This window comes from Aquarana catesbeiana, linkage group LG07 (assembly GCF_042186555.1).
Source record: "Aquarana catesbeiana isolate 2022-GZ linkage group LG07, ASM4218655v1, whole genome shotgun sequence".
Lineage (NCBI taxonomy): Eukaryota > Metazoa > Chordata > Amphibia > Anura > Ranidae > Aquarana > Aquarana catesbeiana.
In genome coordinates this window covers 330100417-330125759 of record NC_133330.1, presented here as the reverse complement: position 1 = coordinate 330125759, position 25343 = coordinate 330100417, and the positions used below count along the sequence as shown (strand labels likewise).

Here is a 25343-nt window from a genome sequence, read left to right as displayed (position 1 = left end):
AGGCAATTTTTTTTCTTATTTGAATGCAGTGAGGGGTTACAGCCACCATTTTTTATTGCTTCTAAAATTGGGTTAATGGCACTGGAGCCCTGAAGTGGTTCTAAAGGTACAAGGTTTTTTTTATCTTAAAGTTGAACTGTTAGCAAAACTTTTTTTTTTTTCATTTTGGATAGAGCGTGGGAAGGTTATAACCCCTGTAAGCTTTATTATTGCCATCTTTTTCCTATTGGGGAGATTTATCTTTACTTCCTGTCCCATAGCCAAACAGGAAGTGAGAGGAAATCCCTGCACATTAAGGGAATCCTTTGGGACCCCCCCAGGTCACCAGAACTAGTGTCCCCATTGGCAGATTTCCCCTCTATTACTTTTCTGGCGACAACCAAAAGTTTGGGCTTTTCTTTTACTTTCACTTTCAATGATAATGGTAAACAGGACAAATAGAGAGGGTGAGTCTCCTTAACTGCTTGCCGACCAGCAGCCGTCATTATACTGCGGCAGGTCGGCACGTTCCAGCGAACCGTCGTAGCTATACATTAGCTCCTTTAAGCGGGAGAGCAGGCGCGCGCACGCACCCGCTGCACTGCGGGGGTGCCGATGCTCGTGGCCGACGGTCGCGGTGATTGCCGACCACGAGCAATCGCGGGCACGAGAGGCAGGACAGGGAGGCGTGTGTGTAAACACACAAATCCCTGTTCTGTTCTGTGAGGTGAGACAGATCGTGAGTTCCTAATAGCTAGGAACCACGATCTGTCACTTCCTCTAGCCAGTCCCCTCCCCATACAGTTAGAACACACAGTCAGGGAACACAGTTAACCCCTTGATCGCCCCCTAGTGTTAACCCCTTCCCTGCCAGTGACATTTATACAGTAATCAGTGCATTTTTATAGCACTGATCGCTGTATAATTGTCAATCGTCCCAAAAATGTGTCAAAAGTGTCCGATGTGTCCGCCATAATGTCACAGTCACGATAAAAATCCCAGATCGCTGCCATTATTATTAAAAAAAAAAATAATAATAAAAATGCCATAAATCTATCCCCTATTTTGTAGACACTATAACTTTTGCGCAAATCAATCAATATACGCGTATTGCGATTTTTATTACCAAATGTAGAAGAATACATATCGGCCTAAACTGAGAAAAGAATTTGCTTTTTTTTTTAAAAAATTGGGGATATTTATTAGAGCAAAAAGTACAAAATATTGTGTTTTTTTCAAAATCATCGCTCTTTTTTTGTTTATAGCGCAAAAAATAGAAACTGCAGAGGTGATCAAATACCACCAAAAGAAAGATCTATTTGTGGGAAGAAAAGGACGTAAATTTTGTTTGGGTGCAATGTCGCACGACCGCGCACCTGTCAGTTAAAGCGACGCAGTGCCGAATCCCAAATAATGCTCTGGTCATTGAGCAGCCAAATCTTCCGGGGCTGAAGTGGTTAACGGGGGGCACAGACAATACAAAACTGAAAATTTTTGCCTTTGGACTTTCAGTTTTTTTTTTTGTTCTAGCGCTCACACTAGACTTTTTATATGTGGATATTCAGACCTTGCATTCCCCAGACAAGGGGGATCCAGTTTGTGTCAGCAGCAGCCTCACCAGAGCCATTGGGGTTGATTACTAAAGGCAAATGGACTGAGCACTTTGCAAAGTGCAGTTGCCCCCCTGCAAGTTCAGTTGCTCCAGAGCTTAGTAAATGAGGTAAGGCTTCACTTTGCAAAGAGCACCCAATCACATTCAAGGAAAATAAAAAATAAAAAAAACAGAATTTTGTGCTTGCACATGATTGGACGATGGAAATCAGCAGAGCTTCTGCTCATTTACTAAGTTCTGGAGCAACTGCATTTGCAAAGTGCATAGGGGTTTATTTACTAAAGCTGAAGAGTGCAAAATCAAGCTCACTTCTGCATAGAAACCAATCACCTTCCAAATTGTATTGCCAAACCTTAACTGAACAAGCTGAGGTTAGAAGCTGATTGGCTTTTATGCAGAAGTGAGCCTGCTTTTGCGCTCTCCAGCTTTAGTAAATAAACCGCAATGTCTTTTTGCCTTTAGTAAATCAACCCCATTGTTTCTCTCGCCCTATGAGTTTGAATGATCTTGTTCAACCGTGAAGTAGCGATGAGTCAAATCCAAACACTTTCCGTTATTTAAAAAGCTAACAGGGGTTCTGATCTCTCACTACTCCGTCCGAAACTGAGATGAAGAGGCCGGAGGTTGGGCTGAAGTTCTAATGTCAGATGGGTTGAGTCCTTAAGTTCCCGTTCTATCGTCCATCTTGTCTTGCTTAATGACGAAGCACCGACCTTTCCTTCCTCTTGGTATATCTCGATATAAGTCAGAACCTAATTAGCAATGAGCCGTCCGCCTAATGTTTCTGGATCAACATTTATATAATTTGATGTATTGACGGTTTGCCTTGCCTTTTAATTAGACAGTCAGAGAAAGGGGCTTTATAAGCTGAATCTGATAGAAGTTCCTGTTGACAGCGTGAGGTCATCCGGGGCGGCAATAGATTCTATATCCTTGTTCTTCCAAAATCCATTGTAAAGGTCCAACAGTCCCAAAATAAAGGCCTAGTTAAAGAGTTTTAGACTTTTAGTCCTGTCACAGCTGCAGGGTGATAAAAAGCCTCACATTTATGTCGCGTACACCCGAGCAGATTTTCCGTCTCCAAAAATCTTGGATGGTTTTTCTGATGGGATTCCGCTCAAGCTTGGCTTGAATACACACTGTCACACAAAAGTTCGCTGAACTTTCGACCGTCAAGAACGCGGTGACGTACAACACTACGACAAGCCAAGAAAATGAGGTTCAATGCTTCTGAGCATGCGTCGAATTGTTTCCGAGCATGCGTAGGAATTTTGCGCGTCGGAATTGGTACAGACGATCGGAAATTTCAGATAGAAGCTTTTTCCGACCGAAAAATTGAGTAACCGCTCTCAATCTTTTGGTGGCTGGAATTCCGCCAGCAAAAGTCAGATGGAGCATACACACGGTCGCATTTTCCGACCAAAAGCTCTCATCGGACTTTTGCTGGCGGAATTTCCGATCGTGTGTACACGGCATAAAAGTGGAACTATAGGCAAAACTTTATTTTTTCATTTTGGAGAGAGCAAGTGAGGGATGCCAGATAGCAAGCAATCGAGCTGCAAGTTTATTAATGACTTGCTAAGCTCTTGCTAGACTTGCCGGGTTTCACAAGTTTGATGCACAATTGCAGCAAGTCCGCATTGCATGACTCCAAATCAACTTTCTTTGACAAACATTCTGCAAATCTGCTGCAAGTTCTGGTTTAGTTATGTTGTGCAATAGTCATCCCACCACAGGGGGCCACTGTGGCTGAAGTTTCATGCTGTAGAGTTGCAATGCTCTTGCTGTAGACTCACCACGGCAACTTTGCTTTTGCTAGAGACTTGCAATGCGAATTTGATAGAAATTGGGAACGTGTCAACTAGAACTTCAAGTGCTCTGCATGTGTACAACTTATCAGTGAGAATGTGCAGCAAGTTCACAGACTTACAATTCAATGCTGCCACAAATTTGTGGCAAGCTATTCTTGCTATCTGGGATATAGCTAGGTTTGCACCGATACTGTTTTTTTGATGGCTAGTACGAGTACCAATACTTTCAGTCACAGATTCCTGTCCGAATTGCACAAGGTTTCCCCAACCACTCCAGTGTGAACCCAGTAAAGAAAGACAGGGAAGCGCCGTGCAGAAATGGGCAAATAGTTTATTAAAAAATGTCATAACAACTCACATGTTAAAAATACATATCTGTAATATGTGAGATCCTACACGGTTATAGTGTCCACCAATGATAGAAAAACATGTCCGCTTGCGGTGTTCACAGGGCTGGAGAAGATGTATAGGCGGTCCGCCCTCAAGCTGACATCACTTCTGCCCTATACCCATGTGTGCGCTCCAAGCTGGTTTACGGGGGTCCCGGAACTTCCTACATCTCCTCCAGCCCTGTGAGAACTGCAAGCTGCCATGGTTTTCCATCATCGGCGGAGACTATGACTGTTGGATTTGACATATTACAGATATTTGTTTTTAACATGTCAATTGTTATAACATTCTTTAATAAACTGTCTGCCCATTGCTGCCCGGCGCTTCCCTGTCTTTCTATACTGGGTTCACACAAGACTGGTGCGGAAAACCACATAAGATTCGGACAGGAATCACACCGCAACCCTGTTCAAATCGTAAAAATCATTTTGTATGGGCTCAAATTGCACCGCAAAGGTAGCAGTTTTGGGTTTCAGAGCATTTGCACAAGTTCTCGTGAAAATACTCGGTATCGACGCAACCCTAGCTATAACCCCTGTCAGATTATTTTTCTTCGCCATTGTGGAGGTTTCCTTTCACTTCCTGTCCCATAGCCAAACAGGAAGTGAGAGGAAATCCCTGCAAATTAAGGGAATCCCTTGGGGACTACCAGTTCACCAAACTAGTGCCCTCATTGGAAGATTTCCCCTCTATTATTTTTCTGGGGACAACCCAGAATTTGGGATTTTCGTTAACTTTCAAATAATAATGGTAATCAGGACAAATAGAGAGGGTGAATCTCCCCAACTGGGGCACAGACAGCAATAAAAACTGACAGGGTTTCTAATCCCTCTCCACTCTGTCCAAAACTTAAAAAAAAATAGCTTTTAGCTATACTTTAAAGCAATGGTTCTCAACTTCAGTCCTCCAGTACCCCCAACAGGCCATGTTTTAGGAATTTCTCTTAGATAAAATAGTTGTCCAAAATACCAAGCCATTGACTCTGATTTAAAGCACCTGAACACCTGATGTAAAGCATCAGGAACACCTGAAAACATGGCTTGTTGGGGGTACTTGAGGACTGAGGTTGAGAACCACTGCTTTAAATGATACGTGGACTTGGCCCAAAATTATCCCAAAAACGTCCCTCCCTGCCCCTCTAGATCATGACCCATTCCCGTAGCAAGAAACAGCTTTTCTTACTCCCTGTGATGTCATCACCAGGCTTGTGGAATTTTAGCAGGGGCAGCTGCTGGAAGATCAGTTCCTATTGACATAGGTACATAGTGTAAGGGCAGTTTCTTGGGAGTCAAAGAAATACAATATACAGTATTTTTTTTTTTTTTTTAAGATTTAAAATGCACACAGAAGATGGGCAGGCATGATTTAGCCACACACACAACAAGTTCTCACCAGAGCATTTATAAGATCAACTAGAAACTTACAAGGAGTTTTGGTTTAGAGGGTTGGATGGGGGTTGGTATTGAGATAGCAAGATATCAGCATTTGGGGTGGTAGGGGAATGGTCTGGGCAGATTTTCTAATCTACCTAATCATCTGCTTCATAACACTGTCCGGCTCGGGGGGCTACTTACAGACATAAAATCGCCCCAAAAGGACCTGTCTTCTCATGTCTGTATAGGTAACCTAAAGTTCAAGGTCCTAGACTGGACACAAATTAACTCAGATATTGGAAATGTTAATTGCTCTTTGCACAAAGAACACTGGATGGAGTGTGTTTTAATCTACCTATGTCTTTGTCCGACAGCCCAAAAAAAAATTAACTGGCTTGTAACCAAAGTTAGTCACAAAGTAGGGTTGATTTGATAAAAACATTGAGGCTGCTTACATAGCAAAGTGAATGGTACTGTAGAAGAAGGGTGAAGCTGTGTTCACTTTGAATATCCATGTATTGTATACCCTCTCATGTACTAGCAAAATTCTTTCATTCCCCTTGCACAGGGGATATTTAAAGTGAACACAGGTTCACAATATTTTCTAACATTAACTCTACAAAGTGAACATAAACTTTGCTAAGTGAACAGCCTCTATTCCTTTAGCAAACCAACCAGTCTGTGAAAGCGGTGGAGATCAATGAGAAGAAAAGGAAAGTCCCGAAAGCCACAAATCACACAAAACCCCTGTGTGTGAAGAGTGGAAGCAACCTCAGCCTAGACTCTGTCCAGACCACAACTCCCAAAGCATTTTGCCCCACCCATGACTATGTCCCGAGGGCGGGGTGAAACGCTTTGAGGGTAGTGGCCTGGATGTAGTCCAGGCTGAGGCTGCTTCCACACTTCAGGACTTTCCTTTTCTTCTCGTTGATGCCTGCAGAGCTATGACAAGCTCCTTCCCCGTCTGTATTCACAGCGCTGATAACAGACGAGGACCTGTTGGAGCCTTGAGCTTTCTGTATGGGTTCAAAGCGGTGGGGACATTAGAGAGTAAGTTTCTTTGTGAGCAAGGACTAATAGGACTGGTTCAGTGTTCTCTGCAAAGAAGTGTGTCAAAACTATAGAAAAAAAAAATTGTACAGAGCAGCTTCCTTAAGTCAGCGACCTGCTACTGAAGTCAGAGTTGGGAGTTAAGTACCTAATATGGATGACTACATAGAGTTCTACACTTCCTTAATTGCTCTTCTAAATTGTGAACTTTGTTAAATGTTCAAGGAAGATCCCTTGTTCCTGTCACTCTACAACAAATCAGGAAGCTATGCATCAGGGTTCAGAGATATTTACATAGCATAGGAACATATGACAAGGCTCAAGTCCAGCACAGAAATCATTTCAGGAAGCTTCTGAATTATGATGCCATCTCAAATGGAGGTAGACTGACCATAATTGCAAAGAAGTAGTTCTCTCAGTGACTGAATACATTTGTTGACTGAAGGTAGTTCTAAGTACTCACCAAACTATTCATAACAAATAAATACCACCAAGCCACTGTATAACTTAATTATACATCTGTGAAGGTTCTTGTTTATCCAGGTCATGATATAGCTAGTAGTAGTTGGTCACATTTTCTGAACTTGTTCTGTAACAGTTGAAGACTTTCCATAGAATCTTCAAGCCACTTCTTCAGTTCCAATGAGTGTCAGGAACATACCCTAACATTTATCTAGAATACTAGAATAGGGTGTTTCCACCACCTTCACACCTTCAATTCTGTTCTTGGAAATTCAACATCATGATACATTCCATGGTGATTGGATTAAGGTGTCAGTGCTACCTATCTGGATAAAAATGTTGGGGTGTCTTCCTGACACTCATTAGAGCTGTGGTAGAAGTGGCTTGGAGAAGCTATCATGCGTGGTAGAGCCGAATGGACAGAAATACTAAAACATATTCCTTTTTTAGCTAATAGTAGTTGGTCACATTCAACTGGATTTGTTCTGTAATGTTAAAGATATTCTGTCTTTTCTTCAAGCCACTTCTTCAGTTCTATGCGAGTGATAGGAACATACCCCAACATTTATATCTGCACAGGTGACACAGACACCTTAATCCAATCCCCATTGAAAGTCAGATGTTGATTGTGCAAGAACAGGATGGTTCAATCACTCCAGCTACATACAATGTTGGAAAAACTCAGGTGGATCTTTAACAAACATTGTATACCTTTTAAGCCCGGCAAGACACTGAGACGGAAGCGTGTACATCCAAAAGACCCAACACCCAAACACAAGCAAAGTAACTCAGTATATGCAGTGCAGTGCAGTCTAGTGAGGAATAGAAAGACCCATACATTGGGAAGAAAAAACAACCTTTAAAGTAAATGAATGGTCCAACATAGGAGGGCAAATTCTATAGATCAGGACTCATCAATTTTCCTTAAGAGAAAGGAATGTTCTTTTGAGGACAGTGAGGTTCAACTGGTTCACAAGAGACATACAAGACGTCGAACTGGAACAGGGGTGGGGGCCTTTGACACTATCCATCTTCCACATATAATTGCTGTTTTAACAGCTCCATCCCCGGACAATTTGACAACAATTCACACCTTCAGCCAAAGGTGTGAATACTTCGTACACCTTAAGCCAGTCCTGACACCAAGGATGGAATTATGTAACTAGAACAGGTTCCACAACTTTCACACCTCCAATCTTGTTCTTGGACAATCAGCATCTACACAGTTCATGGTGAAAGGATTCAGGTGCCAGTGCTACCTGTGGATTCAGGTGCCAGTGCTACCTGTGTGGATATAAATGTTGGGGTATCTTCCTGACATTAGAACTGAAAAAGTGACTTGGATAAGCTATAAAATGTCTTCAACATTACAGAACAAGTCAAGGTGAATGTGACCATCTACTACTAGCAATTTAATTTGACTTTTACATTTCATTTCTAAAAAATTTCCAAAATTGTCACAAATTTTGAATGTCACTTACTGCATGTGCGATTGGCTTACTTCTCCTCCCAGAAGTTTGCACTTAGATACAAATTGAATGCCAGCCATCCCCTGCAATATGATTTTTTTTTTTTTGGTGAAATACTCTCTAAGGCTCAGCCGTTCATTGCAATACTGGTATTGTTTAGCTGTTAATAATGAAGGTGGACCCTCCAATTTAGCAAACAACTTCAAAAAAAGGGCATGGCAACAACATGCAATCCTTGCAATGTACAGTATATTGTTCACCTGTAAGGCATTTTTTTTTTCTCAACAAACTTGGAGCTTTATGTTTGCCTTCTACAAAGATTTTTACATGGTTTCTAACGTGATACAAAATATTTTACACTTATGTATTTGTAGTTTTCATTTTATAGTTTCCTTTGTGTGTGCTTTTTGTAATATTGCAACAGACTTGTTTTATTGAAACCTGGTATACATTTATATTCTGTGGATAGGAGGTTTGCGAAGTGTAGAGTTTGGCGGCTCCCGCTGATGGAGCTCCGCCGCACAACTGAATTGATATCTGCAACATGGAAGACCTCTGACTTTGGCCATGGCGCTTGCATTTCTGCCGATCACAAAAATGTGCATGCCTCGGAATGATCGGAAACGGCTGTGTCACATCACACAATGTCATCAATCTCTGATGTCCACTTAATGTTTTTATCAGCCTCCCAGTCAGCTAGGTCAAACCTTTGAGCTTCAGAAGGGCTTCTGTAGCTAAAGGTAGGCTAGTGTTCCAGTTTGTTTACCTACAGGTGGACCTCTGTTTCAATTTCTATAGCTACAGATGGGTTTGTGTTCCAATTTCTACAGCTACAGATGGGCTCCTGTTCCAATTTCTATAGCTACAGATGGGCTTGTGTTCCAGTTTCTGTAGCTACAGTTGGGCTCCTATTTCAATCTCTTGCAGCTACAGGTGGGTTTGTGTTCCAGTTCTTGTAGCTGCAGGTAGGCTTGTGTTCCAATTTTTGCAGCTACAGATGGGCTCGTGATCCAATTTCCGTAGCTACAGTTGGGCTAGTGTTCCAATTTCTATAGCTACAGGTGGGCTTGTGTTCCAATTTTTGCAGCTACAGGGGGGCTTGTGTTCCAATCTCTATAGCTACAGGTGGGCTTCTGTTCCAATTTCTATAGCTGCAGGCGGGCTCGTTTTCCAATTTCTATAGCTACAGGTGGGCTCATGTTTCAATTTCTATAGCTACAGATGGGCTTGTGTTCCATATTCTGTAGCTACAGATGGGCTCCTGTTCCAGTTTCTTTAGGTACAGATGGGCTCCTGTTTCAGTTTCTGTAGCTATAAACTGGCTCCTGTTCCAATTTCTGTAGCTATAGGCGGGCTTGTTTTCCAAATTCTGTAGCTACAGGTGGGCTCGTGTTCCAATTTCTATAGCTACAGGTGGGCTTATGTTTCAATCTCTATAGCTACAGATGGGCTTGTGTTCCATATTCTGTAGCTACAGATGGGCTCCTGTTCCAGTTTCTGTAGCTACAGATGGGCTCCTGTTCCAGTTTCTTTAGCTACAGATGGGCTCCTGTTCCAGTTTCTGTAGCTACAGATGGGCTCCTGTTCCAGTTTCTGTAGCTACAGATGGGCTCCTGTTTCAGTTTCTGTAGCTACAGATGGGCTCCTGTTCCAGTTTCTGTAGCTACAGATGGACACGTATTCCTATTTCTGTACAGTTTGAGTTGGTTTATATTTTTACCAGTTTACAACACATGATAAGTTCAAATTTTTCAGCTCTGCAATAAGTTTGGGAAACAGGACAAAAAAAAAATCTTATACACATTAGGTGCTGCCAACATCTGTCCCTCTGACTGTTCAGGAACTACAAATCCCAGCATAACCTATCGGTCTGTGTAGCATGCCAGTTACCTGTTCATAGTCTTCAGTGCAGGCCAGGACATGCAGCAGTTCAGTCAAGAAATAAAAAGTATGTTACCACCGAGCCTGTCAGTGTCCAGATTAAAAAAACGGGATAACAAACTCTTGGGTTATATAAATTACAGGAATTTGTGCTATTGAGGACAACAGAAACGTCTCAAAAACTTCTAAGGATGGTTACACTCAGTAGACACAAAATACAAAGGCTTCTGTGAATGGGCAGCAGAGGGCAGAGACAGGCATAGCTGCCCTGTGTGCTTCTCTCCTCTCACAGTTGGAGTGTATCCTCAGAGAGTGCAATAAACCTGTTACATATAAGTAAAAGAGATAAGTCCCGGAGGTGACATACACCTAATTGGACTTAACTCATAGTGTGCCTGCACTTTTTGCAAAGTTGCTAAATTCCTGGAATACAGCTTCAAACATGAAATGATGTGCACTGTAAATCCAGGTATCCTTGAAAAAAATAAAGACACCCGATTTTACATGTTAAAGGCACACTGCCGACACAGCTCCTGAGATTAGTAATATGATTCTGCTTAATGTTAGAAGATGAAAAGAAATGATAGATAATGCCCAAGAGCAACTTCTGCTCTCTGTAAGTCCCTCTGGCAAAGATGCTACAAAAACATAACATGTCTCAAGACACGAGCTGTACATACTCCACGCTCATCAGCTTCTAGAGCCATTATTGGTCTGTTGGTGACATTAATATCTGTTTCATATACACTGAAATCTAATGATTGGTATAAAACACCTTTTATAAATGCTTCTCTATGCCGGGATCTGTGGTTTCCTACAGCCAGACATAAAAACCCTTTGGCATCTAAAAATACTTGAATTTAATTATAAGGTTACACTCTTTCTGATTTCACCAAATTTATCTTCATGGGTACCGTTTCCATGAAATATGTCACAAAGACACCTGTAATAGGCCTGAGATAGAGGCAGATGCTTCCTAAAATACATATTAGTTCTGGCACAGGGATGTCCCTTGCAGTAAAGTTGAATTTGTTCATCTTTGCTGCCCCATTATGCTTTACAGAATAGCAGCATGCACCTGAGGCTTCTCACACACAGTATACATTATTGCCCTTAAGCAAGTGTAATAGGGCTGGTAGGTATTTTGAAGAAAACAGACGAAATGGGAGAGAGGCAAGGAAGCATTATAACCTGGGAAAATTAAAAAAATAATAATAAAAAACAAAAACATTAAAAGTGGCATCAGTAGAATTATATGATACTTTGCTGCTGTTTATGAAATCATATGAATGTCAGAATGTTTATCTGCATGCTGATTGCGCTCCTCACCGTATTAACACGTTATAGAGTTATTTTATGGTTATTACTAACCGGAGCATTGTCCTACCAATGCAACATGCCAGACTGCACCATGATTTTCCTGAATGTGACTAACCGCTCTGCATTTGCTAACACTGAATCTCCTTCTCCCTCCTCCAGCCTTTATATTGAGCCGTCTACTTGTGTCTGTTGATTGTCAGTTCGTATGGTCTTATCATGCACACACTTCTAAATATACCACTGATAAGCGACACGGCAAACAGGCAAAAGTTGGTTTCCTGTGTACGGAAGGTTTCACATGGCAGAAGAGTAGCTACAACTACAAGTACATCATATACATATGTTTAGGTCAAATATTAAGATTTTTGCAAGGAGTGATCACCTACTATAAACAGAGTAACAATGTATTGCACTTTGCATCATTATATCAGTTACATGTACACTTATAAAGATATGCAATATAATGCCTAAGGCAACTCTATTTGATTTTATAGTGTGGGTGGGGTTGAATCACCCACTGGTTGAATGGGTGGTTTGAATCAACTGATCAACCTAAATCAACTGGATGGTTGAATCACCCACTGGTTGAAAGGACGGGTTGAATCAACTGATCAAGCTGAATCAACTGATGGGTTGAATCACCCACTGGTTGAATAAATGGGTTGAATCAACTGATCAAGCTGAATCAACGAATGGGTTGAATCACCCGCTGGTTGAATAGATGGGTTGAATCAACTGATCTAGCTGAATCAACTAATGGGTTGAATCACCCGCTGGTTGAATGGATGGGTTGAATCAACTGATCTAGCTGAATCAACTAATGGGTTGAATCCCCCACTGGTTGAATGGATGGGTTGAATCAACTGATCAAGCTGAATCAACTGATGGGTTGAATCACCCGCTGGTTGAATGGATGGGTTGAATCAACTGATCTAGCTGAATCAACTAATGGGTTGAATCACCCACTGGTTGAATAGATGGGTTGAATCAACTGATCTAGCTGAATCAACTAATGGGTTGAATCCCCCACTGGTTGAATGGATGGGTTGAATCAACTGATCAAGCTGAATCAACTGATGGGTTGAATCACCCGCTGGTTGAATGGATGGGTTGAATCAACTGATCTAGCTGAATCAACTAATGGGTTGAATCACCCACTGGTTGAATAGATGGGTTAAATCAACTGATCTAGCTGAATCAACTAATGGGTTGAATCCCCCACTGGTTGAATGGATGGGTTGAATCAACTGATCAAGCTGAATCAACTAATGGGTTGAATCACCCACTGGTTAAATGGATGGGTGGAATCAACTAATGTGTTTAATCACTCACTGATTGAATAGATGGTTTGAATCAGCTGATCAACCTGAATCAACTGATGGGTTGAATCATCCACTGGTTGAATGGATGGGTTGAATCAACTGATCAACCTGAATCAACTGATGAGTTGAATCACCCACTGGTTGCTTATATCTCTTAAGATAAAGTGAAGGGTATAAAAGTGAAGGGTATAAAAGTCTTAAAGTATGTCTAAAACCATAACTTGTTTCGCCTACATAGAGTAGGGAAGTAAAACCACTATGTTTTTTTTTTATTTTTTTATAATGTGCCATTGGAGAGATTTATCTTCACTTCTTATTTTTTTTTAACTAAAACAGGAAGTGCCCCATTGGAAGATTTTCCTCCCTATTCCTGTTCCGGTATCAACTCAAAATTTGACAGTGGTCACCAGGAGAAATAGAAAAGATGAATTTCTGTCCAAATGACAATTTCTTGTTGTTTGCATTCAATACGAATCCAACTTATTATGAGGGTAATGGACCACCTTCATCAGGGCTTAGAAATATAGAAAAAAGGTACAATTTGGAAGGTGATGGGTATGATTGACTGTGAAATTTTTGTATTAAACCGGCCATACTTGGATTGAAATTTAGCTAGTTCTGCAGGGATTGCCCGAAGTTTGATCCATGTATGGTCAGGCTTGTTGTATAGAAGTTGATTTATTGATCAATGGAAAAAAGAAAACCCGCCGTGCCAGGTGAGATAAGGAAGCCTAATGATCCAGCAGGTGCTCGCCTCGGCTCACCTCCGCACACAATGAGATTAGAAGAAATGGCCGCACACCACTGTAGATCAAAGTCCTCTTTATTTGGACATCTCAAAAATTACAGGCATCAGAATGCTGGGTATCCAAATAAAGAGGATCTACAGTGGTGTGCGGCCATTTCTTCTAATTTCATTTATTTATTGATCAGTTGATCTGTACAACCACCCTGTCGGGTTTTTCCCGACCAATCAGTGCCACTGTCTATAGCCGGCAGCACTGTTCAGTGTATTCAACCAGTTGAACAAAAAATATGACCTGATTCCCCCATCCACATATTCAATATGGATGGGGAATCCTCTTGAGATTAATGTATGGGCTTCCTTATTTTAAACATATCCAATGACTTCATCTAAGCCCTCATGAAGGGGGCCTTTTGAAACTCTTGAAGAATATTGGCTTTTTATTGAATGCAAACGATAGATGAAATTGATCTGGACAAAAAAAATTTATTTGGCACTATCTTGCTTAAAACCTCAATCCGTTGAGTACAAAAACTTGGATACACAAATCAATCCACCCAATTAGCACTTTATCAGTCTGATAGGATCCATTGCTTCTCATACCTACTACTCCAGCAATATAAAACCCGAGAGGGGATCTAACCATTTCTTTATTCAAAACTAAAAATAAAAGTTTGGGCTTTCAATTCACTTTAATAGATGGTATCTTTACCTTCCTACTTGGCCATTATAAATGTTTCACTTTACAGAGGGGGTTCACCAATTGATTTGGAAGACCTTGTGGTGAGCATTACACCATCATTTGGCTTTATGATGATCATTATCGTATAGAGGTAAGAAGATCTCAAGACACACCAGACCCTAAGGGGATAAAAGTAGCCAGAATGTCACTCTGTTATCCACATGGTAACAGTTTAACCCATATATATTTATAAACTCAAGACCCACGAGTAAAGCCTTGCACACACAATTTTTTTTCTTTCGTTCAACCCAGCAGGCAGAACGAAAAAAAATGAAGAACTCAGGAGGAGCCGCTGTAGTAACTATGGGATGTTAGTACAGCGATCTTCCCTGCTGAGCTGTTGTGTTCTGACAGGAGGACGCCCCTTCCGCCAGCACACACTGGTCAGCGCTCTCAGCCATTGGCTAAGAGCGCTGATCGGATACCGACCGGCAGACCTTTTTCAGTCATGCCCCTTCAACAGAAGCTGGCCAAACGGCTGGCTTCTTTTGGACCAGCTGCCATACACACGGGTCGAATGTTTCTGTTGAACTGGCCGATACTGCCCGATATTTGGCCCGTGTGTACGGCCCTTTATCTTCCAAACCAGATAAAGGCAAGTTAACATTTGGAAGGAACTTAGATATTACATTCATTTGAAAGTTTTTTTTAAGTTTTCAGTGGAGTTTTGATTATTTTAATTGAAGTTTAACAAAATGCTGGCTATACTTATTGGATGGCAGTGGTAATATTACCTCTAACCTCTCTATCATGGAGGTCAAGGTTCAGTGTAGACATCTAGATCAGTTTAAATGTTTCTCATGAACTCCAACTGTCCAGCACATAATTCTGCTGCATGCAAGGGGGCAGACATGGATTGAGCTGTGTCACCACTTTTTTTTTAATACAAAATATTACAGTTGACGCTGGAACAGGAATGGAGAGTAGGCCTTCCAGTGGCAACACTTGTTCCTGTGACAACTATCTAAGAGAGGATTGTCCTCACTTTGAAGAGATTATCCTCTGACACTAACAGGAGTTGTAACCATTGCCTACTTTAGGCGAAAAAAATTAAGTTTTGGCTTTAGACTTTAAGCCAGTAATTTTAATATATATATATATATATATATATATATATATATATATATATATATATATATATATATACAGTATCTCACAAAAATGAGTACACCCTGCACATTTTTGTAAATATTTTATTATATCTTTTTATGTGACAACACTGAGGAAATGACACTTTGCTACAATGTAAAGTAGTGAGTGTACAGCTTGTATAACAGTGTAAATTTGCTGTCCCCTCAAAATAACTCAACACACAGCCATTAATGTCTAAACCGCTGGCAACAAAAGTGAGTACATCCCTAAGTGAAAATGTCAAAATTGGGCCCAAAGTGTCAATATTTTTTGTGGCCACCATTTTTTTCCAGCACTGCCTTAACCCACTTGAGCATGGAGTTCACCAGAGCTTCACAGGTTGCCACTGGAGTCCTCTTCCACTGCTCTATGACGACATCACAGAGCTGGTGGATATTAGAGACCTTGCGCTCCTCCACCTTCCGTTTGAGGATGCCCCACAGATGCTCAATAGGGTTTAGGTCTGGAGACATGCTTGGCCAGTCCATCACCTTTACCCTCAGCTTCTTTAGCAAGGCAATGCTCATCTTGAAGGTGTGTTTGGGGTCGTTATCATGTTGGAATACAGCCCTGCGGCCCAGTCTCCGAAGGGAGGGGATCATGCTCTGCTTCAGTATGTCACAGTACATGTTGGCATTCACGGTTCCATCAATGAACTGTCCAGTAATCCATGTCCTTAGTGTGCTTGTTTTCAGCAAACTGTTTGGGGACTTTCTTGTGCATCATCTTTAGAAGAGGCTTTCTTCTTTGATGACAGCCATGCAGACCAATTTGATGCAGTGTGCGGCATATGGTCTAAGCACTGACAGGCTGACCCCCCCATCCCTTCAACCTCTGCAGCAATGCTGGCAGCAGTCATACATCTATTTCTCAAAGACAACCTCTGGATATGATGCTGAGCATGTGCACTCAACTTCTTTGGTCGACCATGGCAAAGCCTGCACTGAGTAGGACCTGTCCTATTAAACCGCTGTATGGTCTTGGCCACGTGCTGCAGCTCAGTTTCAGGGTCTTGGCAATCTTCTTATAGCCTAGGCCATCTTTATGTAGAGCAACAATTCTTTTTGTTCAGATCCTCAGATATTCTTTGCCATGAGGTGCCATGTCGAACTTCCACTGACCAGTATGAGACAGTGAGAGCAATAACGCCTAAGACCTTGTAACACTAACGATTCACATGACACCGGGGAGGAAAAATGGCTAATTGGGGCCAATTTGGGCATTTTCACTTAGGGGTGTACTTACTTTTGTTGAAGGCGGTTTAGACATTAATGGCTTTGTGTTGAGTTATTTTGAAGGGACAGAAAATTTACACTGTCATACAAGCTGTACACTCACTACTTTGTCACATGAAAAGATATAATAAAATATTTACAAGAATGTGAGGGGTGTACTCACTTTTGTGAGATATTGTATATATACACATATATATATATATTCTCAGCTCATGCATTCACAAGGACATTCATTGAAACACAAGAACATTGGAAAATGATTAGTTTTATCACAGTATAAACACAAAACGTTCTTTTCTTTCCTGTCATCTTTCTCGCCATACAAACTGACAATTAACCTTCTGCTAATGTACTAATAATCCTTGCTTCTAGTATTTTGTTGTCTTTTTTTTTTTTCCCCTCAAAGGCCTATTTAATGATACTCAACCTTTGCTCTTTTAAAACACTTTCCTCAACTAGAATCACAGTCTTCAGATGGCCTTCAAGGTCAAATTATGGCAAACTACAATGTGTTTTTATGTCCTAGAAATAGCAAGTTTATAGTTATAATTAATAAGGTAATTAGAATAGTACAATATCAAAATTTGGTATATCAAAATGAATTTAGGCACCCTATTTAACATGTCCCATCTTGTTATCTTCACAATGGCCCAAGTTGTTAGAAAGACCCTTTATCTTTGCCAGCGAACCTGTATAAATTTCAGTCATGATAATGGTCCCTTTGGGTTTTGAGGAGGTCAGACAGCTTAGAAAGGGTTTCTAGACCAGGTGGAGCCAACTTGAGTTTTCCAGTCTAGAGAGTACTTGTCAGCCATGTTTGCTGAGGGCACGGGTCATCCATGTTTCTATCACACGGGTTGGACGTGGGTTGGCCATGTTTGAAGAGGGCACAGATCGGCCATGTTTGCTAAGGGTGACGCATAAGGTTGAGTATCGCTGAATGGATCTTGCTTCGACAGCCACGTTCACAATGCATAGGCTGTGGTTCCATGACTTAGCATTATTAAATTGCACTTATCAATCATTCTTGCCAGGAATGCCATCGCCTACTACCTTAAAGAAGTCAGAGAAGTCTGGTTTCAGCAGTCCTTCTCCTTCGCAGACCTCTTCCCTTGGAACGGCGTTTACACAGCATCATCGACCTGTCATTACAGGACCCAGAGGTGAGGCCTTATCTGAGGAGCCCCCCTCCCCCACCTAATTTTGACAAGGTTTACGCTGTGTTAGCGTCCTCAGATGTAGATTTAAGTAGGTGCTTAGAATTCAATCCTTTGTTTTGTATGTGATCTGTGCTTCCAATCTCCATTTTGTTCTTACTGAAATCAACCTTGTGAGTAAGCATCACCTTGTGTTCCTCATATTTGTACTGAGTTTTAACTAAGTTTCCTGATATTTAATTAATTGTCATAAATTTTTATTGGGTATGGTTTGTTCATATAAAATATATGATTGTGGTTATTTCACTGTTCTTGCTATTTTGTTTCCTCATGTTTATGTTATTTTCAAAAGCATTACAATGCCATTACAGGTAAAAAGGTTTCCGATGGATCTTTGTTGCAATGTATGATCTTGAATGAATGGCAGTTCCAACAATGGGTGTGTATGTAAGTGTGCTTCTCATCCACATCAGTGAAATAGAATCCAACCCACATATTGGTCATCTTATGCTATCCAAAGTTTTGGAAGAAGTGGAAGACATTAAGAATTTCTTTTGGATGTGCTTGCAAGGACTGGGTGATAATCAGGTGCAGATACCAGGAGGACTCGACAAGTTTTCCTAACACTTAATGTGCTCATTATTGCAGATGGTGGAAACCCTACGAACAACCAAATATCTATAATTCTCATTTTTCTTTTGAGGAAATTTAACACAATTTTCACCTTCACATCCACATGTTGATTGGAGTGAAGGAGGACATGCCAGTCAGTTCTGGGGGCTCACTGTCCACTAATCTCATTGAAACATCTACCATTGTTTAGTAGCCCCATATCATGGGCAAAAGTCTGTTGGCCAGCTTGGAACATTTTGCATGGCCAAGCATATGTGCTTATGTTGATTAGAGGCTCCTTTGACTTGTGGATTAGCTCCTGATATAGACGATTGTCTGTGGTTGACCAGTATATGAGAAAAGGTCATTCGTGAGCTTACAATTTTTAGAATGGCCATAAAAAGCTAATAAGTGCTTGTTATTGCCAGCAGACAGAGGAACAAGAGTGGGAAGATCAATTAGGGACTGCTGCCTCCCACCAACACGATTAAACACTTCATTTGGAGAGAATGGTTAAGGCGCGTCCCAGTGTTATGTGGTTTGAGCAGGGATTGGCCAGTGTCCCACTGGCCTTGATTTGGCATGAGAGATCTGACCTTAGATAGTAGACTGTGGGAATGTTTGCATGGTCTATTTTTTTTTAGGGACATTTTCAATCAAAGAACAGATTACAGCGGTAGAAAAAGCTAATAAGAATTTAGGTTATGGTTGAACAGTTTTGTTCTGCAATTTCCAAAGGCTCATTTGAGACATGGTAATTTAATGGCATGTTTGGGATTGCACTGGTCTGCTGTTAGTGTTGCCCTCAAAACACACAGCAAAGGGAGAGTCCCAAAACCCAATGATGGTAAACAGCAAGAAATTGGAGTTTATTGAAATTTTAACCTTCAGTAAAGGAACGTCTGGAGACCATGTTTAAAACAACTGGTACCAAATATGCATACAATGATTGGTAAGTTTATTACTGGTTTTTATTTGACTGTCTGGCATGAAGAGGATCATGGTACTCTCTATAGCAGGTCTTTGATTCAAAACTCACTATGTACAGTACATTTGTGGATGTGACCTATTTTTAATTATCAGCTGAAGATATTTCTCCAATGGCCTTTGAAAAAACATGAAGCATCCCTGTGCTCACATTGCAAAACATCATGGCTTCCACCTCATGCCTACAATTTGAAGTTGCTGTATCTTTTATCATTTAAAAAGCAATCCCTGAGCTCCAAAGTGACTTTGCCTCAACTGAGTTGATGTCATCAATCTGCTGCAGAATCATGGGCCTCAGTTAAATAATGAGTTACATATGACATTTCCTGTGATTAGTATATTTAAAAAAAAAACTTTTTCTTAGTTTATTCCACTAATTTTAACAGAACTTTTATAAGTATATTCAAACACAGTTGGATTCTGAAAACACATTTTTATTAATATTCATTATGTCCTTTTGGAACATGCAGAGCTAACTATTTTTAGTTGCCCTGTTCCTCCTATACATCTAAAAACCTATATGAGGATTTTATGCAGATCTGAATAAAGATCTGAATAATTAATTTAAAATAAAAAAAGTCTCCAGAGCAAACACACCACGATGGAAGATAGTAATGTTGTCCATAACTAGTTTGATTTGAACAAAAAAATGCAGTTTCATATACAGTATCTCACATATGTGAGTACACCCCTCACATTTTTGTAAATATTTTATTATTATTATTATTATTATTATCTTTTCATGTGACAACATGGAAGAAATTACACTTTCCTACAATGTAAAGTAGTGAGTGTACAGCTTGTATAATAGTGTAAATTTGCTGTCCCCTCAAAATAACTCAACACACAGCCATTAATGTCTAAACTGCTGGCAACAAACATGAGTACACCCCTAAGTGAAAATGCCCAAATTGGGCCCAAAGTGTCAATATTTTGTGTGGCCACCATTATTTTCCAGCACTGTCTTAACCCTCTTTGGCATGGAGTTCACCAGAGCTTCACAGGTTGCCACTGGAGTCCTCTTCCACTCCTCCATGATGACATCACAGAGCTGGTGGATGTTAGAGACCTTGAGCTCCTCCACCTTCCGTTTGAGGATGCCCCACAGATGCTCAATAGGGTTCAGGTCTGGAGACATGCTTGGCCAGTCCATCACCTTTACCCTCAGCTTCTTTAGCAAGGCAGTGGTCGTCTTGGAGGTGTGTTTGGGGTTGTAATCATGATGGAATACTGCCCTACAGCCCAGTCTCTGAAGGGAGGGGATCATGTTCGGCTTCAGTATTTCACAGTACATGTTGGCTCATGGTTCCCTCAATGAACTGTAGCTACCCAGTGTCGGCAACAAACCATGACACTCCCACCACCACCATGCTTGACTGTAGACAAGACATACTTGTCTTTGTACTCCTCACCTGGTTGCCACCACACACGCTTGACACCATCTAAACCAAATAAGTTTATCTTGGTCTCATCAGACCACAGGACATGGTTCCAGTAATCTATGTCCTTAGTCTGCTTAACTTCAGCAAACTGTTTGCAGGCTTTCTTGTGCATCATTTTTAGAAGAGGCTTCCTTCTGGGACGACAGCTCTGCAGACCAATTTGATGCAGTGTGCGGCGTATGGTCTGAGCACTGACAGGCTGCCCCCACCCCTTCAACCTCTGCAGCAATGCTGGCATCACTCATACGTCTATTTCCCAAAGACAAACTCTGGATATGACGCTGAGCACGTGCACTCAACTTCTTTGGTTCACCATGGCAAGGCCTGTTCTGAGTGGAACCTGTCCTGTTAAACCGCTGTATTGTCTTGGCCACAGTGCTGCAGCTCACTTTCAGGGTCTTGGCAATCTTCCTATAGCCTAGACCATCTTTATGTAGAGCAACAATTCTTTTTTTCAGATCCTCAGAAAGTTCTTTTCCATGAGGTCCCATGTTGAACTTCCAGTGACCAGTATGAGAGAGTGAGAACGATAACACCAAATTTAACACACCTGCTCCCCATTCACACCTCAGACCTTGTAACACTAACGAATCACATGACTTTGGGGAGGGAAATGGCCTATTGGGCCCAATTTGGACATTTTTTTACTTAGGGGTGTACCCACTTTTGTTGCCAACTGTTTAGACATTAATGGCTGTGTGTTGAGTTATTTTGAGGGGACAGCAAATTTACACTGTTATACAAGCTATAAACTCACATTGTAGCAAAGTGTCATTTTTTCAGTGTTGTCACATGAAAAGATATAATAAAATATTTACAAAAATGTGAGGGGTGTACTCACTTTTGTGAGATACTGTATATATAAACACAACTCTTTGAAGTCCGTTCGCTCTCTCTACAGCCTTTCCTCCAAAATTTGCCTAGTCCTCCTTTGACCTTGTTCTGAAAATACCAATTGTCCAACCACCACTCCATGGAAGGTAGAATAGGTCAAGAAGGATGTGGGCGTCTTCCCCATTCTGAATGTTTGGGCTGTCCTGAATGCCACCTGCACTGGACTAGCGTCATGCAATTTAAATGGTGCTGGCGGCCCGCTTGAATGCATGATGCTGTGCAACAATGCTTTGCGTAGGGCTTTGCCCCTGATGGACCCAGACAGCATCCCAGGGTGCTGCGGAACCCCTGTTGGGAAATCGGGTTTCTTTCCAAAACCATAAAAAAAAAAGTTGTGGCTAAAGATACACTGAAAAGTAATCATAGACAGGAGATAACAGTTAGGCAAAGATATGTCTATGAGGTAGTCGTAGACACCACTGGCCAGTAGCTGAGGGAGTAGCAATCAGACAGCTTCCTCTAAGAAGTCTCAGCTGTGATGCAGTGGTAGATGGGGTTGCTGGGACTATACACTGACACTGATTTCCGATGGAATGAAGGTTCAGGGGGAACGAAGGATCGGGTGAGTATAAGCTTTCTCCTCACCCCTAGACAAAATGAGCAGTTGATTCGTGAAGCCCTGGAGTTGGGCTTTATAGTGTCAGGAACATTATCTCACTAATTTCATAGTTTACACCCCAAAATGATTGCCAATATGTTTGTGAAAATTTTCATCTATTCAAGTCTTGGTGTATCTTGTAGTAGTTGGTCACATTTAACTGGACTTGTTCTGCATTGTTGAAGACCTTTCGTAGCTTCTCCAAGCCACTTCTTCAGTCCTAACGAGTGTCAGGGACATTCCCTCACCAGTTTCAGGGTATACACCCCAAAATGATTGCCATTATGTTCGTGAAGGTTCTCATCTATTCAGGTCAAGGTGTATCCTGTAGTAGTTGGTCACATTCAACTGGACTTGTTCTACATTGTTAAAGACGTTTCTTAGCTTCTCCAAGCCACTTCCTCAGTCCTAATGATTTTCAGGGGCATTCCCTCACCAGTTTCAGGGTATACACCCCAAAATGATTGCCAATACGTTCGTGAAGGTTCTCATCTTTTCAGGTCAAGGTGTATCTAGTAGTAGTTTGTCACATTCTACTAGATCTGTTCTGTAATGTTGAAGGCATTTTGTAGCTTCTCCAAGCCACTTCTTCAGTTCTAATGAGTGTCAGTAACATCCCCACACCAGTTTCAGGGTATGCATCCCAAAATGATTGTGGGTATATTTGTGGAGGTTCTCATCTATCCCATCATGTTGTATCTAGTAGTAGTCACATTCAACTGGACTTGCTCTGTAATGTAGAAGATGTTTCGTAGCTTCTCTAATGAACTGAAAAAGTGGCTTGGAGAAGCTAAGAAACATCTTCAGCATTGCAGAACAAGTCCAGTTATATGTGAATAACTTCTGCAAGCTTCAGAAATTAACAAAGCGTATAGTATACACCGCATGGGTGCTTAGAGATTTGTGTACAAATGTATATGTATGGCTAGTGGTATCTGAATGTTCAGGTACATCACAAAATGTAGTGAAAGCACACGTTTTACACCACTAAATTAAAAAGAAAATATGATGTAATTTCCCTTTCCACCCTTCACTGAGTACAGGGATGGCGGCCCAGGCAGGCACTCGTATGTGTATTTTTACATATGTTTATTATTGCTAATGTCATGTTCCAGGTGGAAGTCTGTAAAATGAACAGCGTCTAAGGAGGACGCACTCTTTTCAGTGGCCCGGCACATCACAAGAATAACACGCTTTCCCCATATATAGCGGCATATTTCTTCGCTGAGATCGCCGCGTTCGCCTTGAGTAAAGATCCCGAGCAGATGTCTTGTTAGGCAAAGGAAATGAGCTCATTGTTTACACCTTGGACTCGAGTGACTGATTAGCAGAAACGAGAGCTGCGCAGGAAAAGAAGGAACTGCCACCTCCCCAAATTTCTGCCCCTTTTTTTTTTTTTTTTTATGTTCCTTTAAAGATGACAGTAATTGGACCTATGCAGGTTGTAATTGATGTTTTTTTTACTATTTATCTGAATAAAGCAGAGTAAATTCAAACCAGAAGAGATTACACTCCAATGTCCCCGCCACAACTATACACAATGTTATTGTATATTGAGATGGCTCTGACATATGCCACAGTGTTGTACAAAGTGCATTGAGCCAATCTCATCAGTCTCTGCACCAGAGGAGCTTGCGTTCTGATATCTAAACCAGAACCATACACATTGTTATCATACATTTATATAGCGCTGACCTAATCCATAGTGCTGTACAGCAAGCACTGAGACAGTCAAATCAGTCTCTGCACGTGAGGAGCTAAAACTCTAATGTCTCCACCAGAACATTTTTATTATACATTTCTAAAGCTATAACATAATCCAGAGTTCTGTACAGAGAGTTTGAGACATTTAGGCCCCTTTCACACTGTCGGACCGCTCAGGTCCGCCTGTCAGTTTTGATGGCGGACCTGAACGGGCGCTCCATCCTAGTCTATGGAGCGACGGTAGGGTTGCCACATCATCCCTTTAATCCTTTTAATATATTACACAGGTTCTGAGTCTGATTTAATGCAGATAAGGCACCAAGTGAGTTTAGTTACCACCTTAATCAGCCACAGAACCTGTGTAATTAATGTGTGTCCTGGATTAAAGGGATGATGTGGCAACTCTAAGCGACGGATGTCAGCGGTGACAAGTCCGCTGAATCCAACCCGGTCCGATCTGCTAAAATCAGACGGATGCCCCTATGTTCGCATCCGTCCCTGGCGGATCGGGTGAGATCTGATGAAAACGGACATGCTGTCCAATTTTCGTCCGATCTCTCCATAGTAACTAGCGGCGCTCGACAAGCCCCTCCCCGCTCAGTGAGCAGAAAGGGACCTGTCATCCGCCGGCTCAGCGGAGATCAACAGAGAGATCTCCTGCTGAGTTGGCGGACAGAGGCGGACTCCGAGGCAGCGGATCCGCCTTGTGAGAATGATACCATAGCCTCTGCACAAGAGGAGCTTATGCTCTAATGTCACATTACAGTCACACATTATTATTCAAATAGCTCTGACATATACCGCAGTGCTGTATGGAAAACACAAATGCAGTCACATCAGTCTCTGCACAGGAGCAGCTTACACCCCAATGTCTTCATCACACCTATATATGTTGTTATTATACAGTAATAAATCTCTGAGAAATGCTTCAGTTCTGTGCAGAGAGTATTAAACCATTTGCATCAGCCTCTGCATCAGAAAAGCTTACACTCTAATGTCCCACCACAATCACACACTATTATTATTATACATTTATAAAGCTCTGACATATACCGCAGTGCTGTACAAAGAACACTGAAATAGTCACATCAGTCTCTGCATCAAAGAAGCTCACACTCTAATGTCCCTCTCTACAGTCACACATTATTATCAATTATATTGCACTAACATTTACCGCAGTATAGAGAACACTAAGCCAGTCACATCAGTCTCTGCACTAAAGAAGCTTAAACTTTTATGTCCCACCACAGTCACACTATTATTATTATTATTATTATACATTTACAGAGCATCTGGAAAGCATTCACAGCACTGCACTTTTTCTACATTTTGTTATGTTACAGCCTTATTCCAAAATGGTTTAAATTCATTATTTTTCTTAAAATTCTACAAGCAATACCCCTTAGTGCCGGTTCACACTACAGCAA

General features: G+C 41.3%; 1 protein-coding gene across 14 annotated transcripts in view; it reads left to right on the top strand.

Moving 5' to 3' along the window:
* NFIA (nuclear factor I A) overlaps positions 1-25343 on the top strand; it is a 672115-nt gene that overhangs the window by 562841 nt on the left and 83931 nt on the right. For 11 of the 14 annotated variants that reach the window (XM_073593840.1, XM_073593847.1, XM_073593844.1 and 8 more), the window contains one exon: positions 17557-17685. The exons of the other annotated variants lie outside the window; for them this stretch is intronic. In XM_073593840.1, coding sequence (XP_073449941.1) covers positions 17557-17685 — 129 coding nt within the window. The remainder of the gene's footprint in view (positions 1-17556; positions 17686-25343) is intronic. 14 annotated transcript variants of the gene reach the window in all.